We start from the raw sequence: 6,823 nt of genomic DNA, 5'->3' as shown, positions 1-6,823 counted from the left end.
TATCTATACATTTGGGTAACCGTAGACGGTAAAGCACGTGGAGTAACACGTGCAATACCACGTGGAAGGCACGCCCATTAGCTTTTTAGTTGTGTGTGCGTGTGTGTGTGTGTGTGTGTGTGTGTGTGTGAGTGGGTGTGTGTGTGGGGGGGGGGGGGGCTACATTACTCCAACGTCAACTTATTGGTATGTGGCTGTGTACAAACTCGTGTGGCTGTTGTGTGTTTATTGGCAAGGGTATCGTTATTCAAGAAATGTGAACGATGTAGATCTTTCTGGGATATGTGTGTGTGGCCCTGAAAAGGGCCGGGGTTGTCTTGACTCTTGTTCCGATCCAGCTTATGCACGTTCCCCTCGGATGCGGCGTGCGAGTTGGATGTCCTTGGGCATGATCGTAACCCGCTTGGCGTGGATAGCGCACAGGTTGGTGTCCTCGAAGAGACCGACCAGGTAGGCCTCGCTGGCCTCCTGCAGAGCCATGACCGCCGAGCTCTGGAAGCGCAGGTCGGTCTTGAAGTCTTGGGCGATCTCCCGCACCAGGCGCTGGAAGGGCAGCTTGCGGATGAGCAGCTCCGTCGACTTCTGGTAGCGACGGATCTCTCTCAGGGCCACGGTGCCGGGCCTGTAGCGGTGAGGCTTCTTGACGCCGCCGGTAGCCGGGGCGCTCTTGCGAGCGGCCTTGGTTGCCAACTGCTTCCTGGGGGCCTTGCCACCGGTGGACTTACGGGCGGTCTGCTTGGTACGTGCCATGTCGAATAAACTTTGTCTACGCCGAAGTGCACGACAATAAGAGTAGTCGGCAGATTGTGGAGAGCGAATTTATAGCACCCGCTAATGATATGCCCCGTAGATTTCAATTGCCCGGTCGTCTGATTGGTTGTCTGTCGAAATCTGGCACTGTGATTGGTCAGTTGTTGTAGCGCCAGGATCCGATTTTCCGAAGCAAGCTCAACACTTCTGGACCGGTGTCACGTCGGAAAATGTGACAATGGCGATGTTGAGCTATTTAGAATGGCTATCGAATACTACTGTAGATAACAAGACATCAACTTACTCATTAAATTCGTCGATAAATACACAATATCACTTTTTCTTCACTGTGTGTCAACAAAATAGCAATAGTTTTATTAGCCTGTGCGCGTGTATGTATGTATGTATGGATGTGTGTGTGTGTGTGTGTGTGTGTGCGTACATGTGTGTGTGTGTGTGTGTGTGCGCGCCTGTGTGTGAATGCTGTATGTGTATGTGCGTCATCTTTTAACGTGAGCAGGGGGATGGGGAGGGCGGTGTTGCTGTACTGATGGAAAGTTTTTTTTTCTATTCCTCTTTATTCCACGTGTTCTATATTTCAAACGATAATATGTATTGATGTGGATAGGTGATTGAGATAGTTCTTTTGTAAGGATGTGTGTGGCCCTGAAAAGGGCCGGGGTTTGCAGGAAAAACAACGGTCAGATCTTCACTTCTTCTTGGGCTTGGAGGCCTTCTTGGCGGGCGCGGTCTTCTTGGTGGTCTTCTTTGTCGGAGTCTTTTTGACGGGTTTCTTGGCAGCAGGTTTCTTGGCAGGAGATTCTTGGTTTTCTTGCTCGCGGTCGGTTTCTTGGTCGTCGTCTTCTTGGGGGTGGTAGCCTTCTTCGCCTTGGGCTTCTTTGGTTTGGATGTCTTGGGTTTTGCGGCCTTCTTAGCCACGGGTTTCTTAGCCACTTGCTTCTTGACGGCCTTCTTAGCCGCCTTCTCGGCGGCTTTCTTGGCTGCCACGTTGATCTTGAAGGACCCCGACGCTCCGGTCCCTTTAACCTGTAGGAGGGTACCCTTCTCCACCAAGGTTTTCAGGGCGCGCTTTATGAAGTGCGCTTTCTTCTCCACGTCAAACTTGTAGTTGCCAGCGATGTACTTTTTGATAGCCGACAGAGAAGAACCGGTGCGGTCCTTGAGCGCTTCCACGGCCGCCGTAACCATGACGGTGGTGGGCGGGTGAGCTGCCGGGGCCTTGGGCGCCGCGGGCTTCTTGGCCTTCTTCGGGGACGATGCTGGAGCGGACATGCTGTCTTGTCTTGTCTGTGTTAGTCGCGCAAATGAACCCGGTGTCTTGTCAAGCTGGCGTGAAGTACTAAAGGCACGGACCTGGCCGGAATCGTCACACTTTGTCTGCGTCTTATTGTCCGTCGAACTTGCGTTTCTTTTCTACATTGACGGTGGAATTCCTCCCTTACCAGACACGACAAATAATATTTCATTGGTTTATTAAAGTACAGCACAGTACCGTCTTTTCACGGTAAGACAGCTGCGACGAATCATACAGCCCGCACATGGAGCAACAACAATAGAACACACACATCAAGATCCATCCGCCGCGCACAGAAAACACATCACATTGTACTACATGTCTCCTTCCACACACAACAAACATCCGCTAATTACAAGAAAAGCAGCAAAGATCACAACATCAGCCAAGGAAAACATCACCCATGCGCATCCATCATCAAAAACACATACAAACACACAGAATAAAGACAACTAATAAACAAACGCAAACGATTATTGAGAACTACAATCGTACGTGAGCACAGACAGGTGTGATTGCTTGCTTGCTTGGGTTTTGAAAGAATGTACTTTATGTGTTGTCGTTGTTTATTAGAGTCGACTGGGTGTGTACGTGTGTGAGATGGTTGTGAGAAAATACAGCTCTTTCTAAGACATTTGGGTGGCCCTGAAAAGGGCCGGGGTTTGCTTGCGATGATAAGTCAGTCGGATCTTTTAGCCACCGAAGCCGTAGAGGGTGCGGCCTTGGCGTTTGAGAGCGTAGACAACGTCCATGGCGGTGACGGTCTTGCGCTTGGCATGCTCGGTGTAGGTCACTGCGTCGCGGATCACGTTCTCCAGGAAGACCTTGAGAACACCTCGGGTCTCCTCGTAGATGAGGCCGGAGATGCGCTTGACGCCGCCTCGGCGAGCCAGACGACGGATGGCGGGCTTGGTAATGCCCTGGATGTTGTCGCGAAGCACCTTGCGGTGACGCTTGGCGCCTCCCTTTCCGAGACCCTTGCCTCCTTTGCCGCGTCCAGACATGATACAGGCAGGTGCGATGTTCTTCTCGACTAGGATTAGAGCGAAGAAACGAATGACTGTTCTCTTGCCTGATCCTATTTAATAGCAGTCCTGCGGACCTACGAGGAGTCTAGGCCGCGACCGGTCGACCACACCTGGCCAATGGTAGGACGCCATCGATCCGTCACTCCATCCGAGCTACTCAAGACAACTCCACGCCGACGATTTCGCACCGGAAAGCCAGCGCTGACATTGAAAAAAGTTAAAGCACATCGAAACAAAGGGAGAAAGGGGAAGTGAAATGACATCAAAGATTACAAGACATTAAAGCTGACAAGAGGCAGAAAGCTACCCAATACACGGAAGCGTTTACACCTCACAGGGTCTTCATTAGCTAGGGCCCAGAAGTTGGACTACACATTTCAGATATCGTCTGTCTGTGTTGAAGGCTCTTGTCATGAAAGGAATGCCCACCGACGACGTAAACGCCGTTTCGTTGTTCTAAAGAACGCCCAAAGGACGTCACAGGTGACGACATTTGTTCCAGAGGACAAATGTTCTGTCGTACTAAAAGAACGTGTGCATACTTTTATTACGTCAGAAGACACTTGATTTTCTTTGATATTTTTTTTTTTTTTTTGGTATGCGTGACAGCCCTGTACATGTTCTACTAGGGAGTGTTGGTGGGTGGGTTCCAGGCACCTGCATGCGATAGATCACAATACAGTGGCGCGTACCTGTGTCGGGTGTTTGTTTGACTGGAAAGTGTGATTGTTATATAGCTCTTTTGTGGGGATGTGGGTGGCCTTGAAAAAGGCCGGGGTTAACTCTAGCTCTGTCGGTAGATTCACTTGGAACTTGTGTACTTGGTGACGGCCTTGGTGCCCTCGCTGACGGCGTGCTTGGCTAGCTCGCCCGGCAGCAGGAGTCGCACGGCGGTCTGGATCTCCCGGCTGCTGATAGTGGAGCGCTTGTTGTAGTTAGCCAGACGAGAAGCCTCGGCGGCGATGCGCTCAAAAATGTCGTTGACGAAAGAATTCATGATGCCCATTGCCTTGCTGGAGACGCCTGTGTCGGGGTGCACCTGTTTCAGCACCTTGTAGATGTAGACGCCGAAGGTTTCCCTTCTCTTTCTCCTCCTTCCGCGCTTCTTGTCTCCGGCGGGCCTGGCCTTGCCTGCTTTCTTTACGGCTTTACCACTTGGGGGCATGATGATGATGTTCTTGGCGTAGTAGACAGCAAAGAATGTCTGCACCCGTGCCGTCTCGGCTTTTTATGTGGGAAAGAATGCAAATTTTTCTGGATTGTCTAGTCGAAGGTGCGGACGTTGCAGAAATTCTTTCCCCTTTCTATTGGTTCGCGGTCGGAAGTTGTCGATCCAGCGGCGAGGTATAAATTGGTGGGGCAGGAGATTTTGTCTATTCATTCCTCCATCCACTTTGCCGTTTGTTTAACACTAATCAATCGACTACTGCAAGATGTCTGGACGTGGTAAAGGAGGCAAGGCACGCTCCAAGGCAAAGAGCCGTTCATCCCGAGCGGGTCTCCAGTTTCCGGTTGGCCGCGTCCATCGCTTCTTGCGAAAGGGACACTACGCCGAGCGCGTTGGTGCCGGCGCTCCGGTGTACCTGGCGGCCGTGCTGGAGTACCTGACCGCCGAGATCCTCGAGCTGGCTGGTAACGCTGCCCGCGACAACAAGAAGACCAGGATCATCCCCCGTCACCTTCAACTGGCCGTCCGCAACGACGAGGAGTTGAACAAGCTGATGTCCGGCGTCACTATTGCACAGGGCGGTGTTCTCCCCAACATCCACTCCGTGCTTCTACCCAAGAAGACCGGCAAGGCCCAGTAGATTCCAGACGGAGACCGAAAACCCCGGCCCTTTTCAGGGCCACCCACATCCTTTCGAAAGACCTGTATCATATTCGCATAAAACTACACATTACATCTACACCATCATGCACTGCATCTAAGTCAATCGCATTACATGTCCCATTTCATGTTAGCTAACACATTTACAGTCTTACAAGGTGGCACTTGCGCAAGAAATGAGCACAATGTCGCTACCTTCACCGTTCAAGTGGTCCGTTTAATTCTAGCCGACATCATGACCTAGTGATGCCAGCTGACCTATCTGTACAATTTGGGTAATCGTAGAGATGACCATGTAATGCTAGCTGACATATCTGTACAATTTGGGTAATCGTAGAGGATGACCACGTACTGCTAACTGACATATCTATACAATTTGGGTAACCGTAGACGGTAAAGCACGTGGAGTAACACGTGCAATACCACGTGGAAGGCACGCCCATTAGCTTTTTAGTTGTGTGTGCGTGTGTGTGTGTGTGTGTGTGTGTGTGTGTGAGTGGGTGTGTGTGTGGGGGGGGGGGGGGGCTACATTACTCCAACGTCAACTTATTGGTATGTGGCTGTGTACAAACTCGTGTGGCTGTTGTGTGTTTATTGGCAAGGGTATCGTTATTCAAGAAATGTGAACGATGTAGATCTTTCTGGGATATGTGTGTGTGGCCCTGAAAAGGGCCGGGGTTGTCTTGACTCTTGTTCCGATCCAGCTTATGCACGTTCCCCTCGGATGCGGCGTGCGAGTTGGATGTCCTTGGGCATGATCGTAACCCGCTTGGCGTGGATAGCGCACAGGTTGGTGTCCTCGAAGAGACCGACCAGGTAAGCCTCGCTGGCCTCCTGCAGAGCCATGACCGCCGAGCTCTGGAAGCGCAGGTCGGTCTTGAAGTCTTGGGCGATCTCCCGCACCAGGCGCTGGAAGGGCAGCTTGCGGATGAGCAGCTCCGTCGACTTCTGGTAGCGACGGATCTCTCTCAGGGCCACGGTGCCGGGCCTATAGCGGTGAGGCTTCTTGACGCCGCCGGTAGCCGGGGCGCTCTTGCGAGCGGCCTTGGTTGCCAACTGCTTCCTGGGGGCCTTGCCACCGGTGGACTTACGGGCGGTCTGCTTGGTACGTGCCATGTCGAATAAACTTTGTATACGCCGAAGTGCACGACAATCTGGAAGAGTAGTCGGCAGATTGTGGAGAGCGAATTTATAGCACCCGCTAATGATATGCCCCGTAGATTTCAATTGCCCGGTCGTCTGATTGGTTGTCTGTCGAAATCTGGCACTGTGATTGGTCAGTTGTTATAGCGCCAGGATCCGATTTTCCGAAGCAAGCTCGACACTTCTGGACCGGTGTCACGTCGGAAAATGTGGCAATGGCGATGTTGAGCTATTTAGAATGGCTATCGAATACTACTGTAGGTAACAAGACATCACCTTACTCATTAAATTTGTCGATAAATACACAATATCACTTTGTCTTCACTGTGTGTCAACAAAATAACAATAGTTTTATTAGCCTGTGCGCGTATATGTATGTATGTATGGATGTGTGTGTGTGTGTGTGTGTGTGTGTGTGTGTGTGTGTGTGTGTGCGTACATGTGTGTGTTCGTGTGTGTGTGCGTACATGTGTGTGCGTGCGCCTGTGTGTGAATGCTGTATGTGTATGTGCGTCATATTTTAACGTGAGCAAGGGAATGGGGAGGGCGGTGTTGCTGTACTGATGGAAAGTTGTTTTTCTTTTCTATTCCTCTTTATTCCATGTGTTCTATCTTTCAAACGATAATATGCATTGATGTGGATAGGTGATTGAGATAGCTCTTTTGTGAGGATGTGGTTGGCCCTGAAAAGGGCCGGGGTTTGCAGGAAAAACAACGGTCAGATCTTCACTTCTTCTTGGGCTTGGAGGCCTCTGGCGG

General features: G+C 51.1%; 5 protein-coding genes and 1 pseudogene across 5 annotated transcripts in view; 2 read left to right on the top strand and 4 right to left on the bottom strand.

The window, feature by feature from the left end:
• LOC118432141 overlaps window positions 1-3,684 on the bottom strand; it is a 6,294-nt gene extending 2,610 nt beyond the window's left edge. Inside the window, exons 1-3 of the mRNA XM_035843668.1 lie at window positions 2,766-3,684; window positions 1,587-2,030; window positions 400-806 (exon numbers count right to left, since the gene is read on the bottom strand). Of these exons, the coding sequence (XP_035699561.1) occupies window positions 400-806; window positions 1,587-2,030; window positions 2,766-3,069 (1,155 nt within the window). The 5' untranslated portion in view covers window positions 3,070-3,684. The remainder of the gene's footprint in view (window positions 1-399; window positions 807-1,586; window positions 2,031-2,765) is intronic.
• LOC118432595 (telomerase protein component 1-like) overlaps window positions 1-6,823 on the top strand; it is a 69,684-nt gene that overhangs the window by 13,161 nt on the left and 49,700 nt on the right. The window lies entirely within an intron of this gene.
• On the bottom strand, window positions 1,376-2,753 carry LOC118432614 (annotated as a pseudogene).
• Window positions 3,850-4,265, bottom strand: LOC118432634 (histone H2B-like). Its single transcript, XM_035844266.1, has one exon. It carries the CDS (start codon window positions 4,256-4,258, stop codon window positions 3,896-3,898), a length of 363 nt encoding a protein of 120 aa, XP_035700159.1. The 5' UTR covers window positions 4,259-4,265; the 3' UTR covers window positions 3,850-3,895.
• On the top strand, window positions 4,377-5,270 carry LOC118432625 (late histone H2A.2.2-like). Its single transcript, XM_035844258.1, has one exon. The coding sequence runs from the start codon at window positions 4,527-4,529 to the stop codon at window positions 4,899-4,901; it is 375 nt and encodes a 124-aa protein (XP_035700151.1). The 5' UTR covers window positions 4,377-4,526; the 3' UTR covers window positions 4,902-5,270.
• LOC118432140 (histone H3-like centromeric protein CSE4) overlaps window positions 5,575-6,823 on the bottom strand; it is a 3,215-nt gene continuing 1,966 nt past the window's right edge. Inside the window, exon 3 of the mRNA XM_035843667.1 lies at window positions 5,575-6,075. Within this exon, the coding sequence (XP_035699560.1) occupies window positions 5,627-6,075 (449 nt within the window). The 3' untranslated portion in view covers window positions 5,575-5,626. The remainder of the gene's footprint in view (window positions 6,076-6,823) is intronic.

The sequence above is a fragment of the Branchiostoma floridae genome, chromosome 15, assembly GCF_000003815.2.
Source record: "Branchiostoma floridae strain S238N-H82 chromosome 15, Bfl_VNyyK, whole genome shotgun sequence".
Taxonomy (NCBI): domain Eukaryota; kingdom Metazoa; phylum Chordata; class Leptocardii; order Amphioxiformes; family Branchiostomatidae; genus Branchiostoma; species Branchiostoma floridae.
This window is presented reverse-complemented; position numbering and strand designations above follow the sequence as displayed.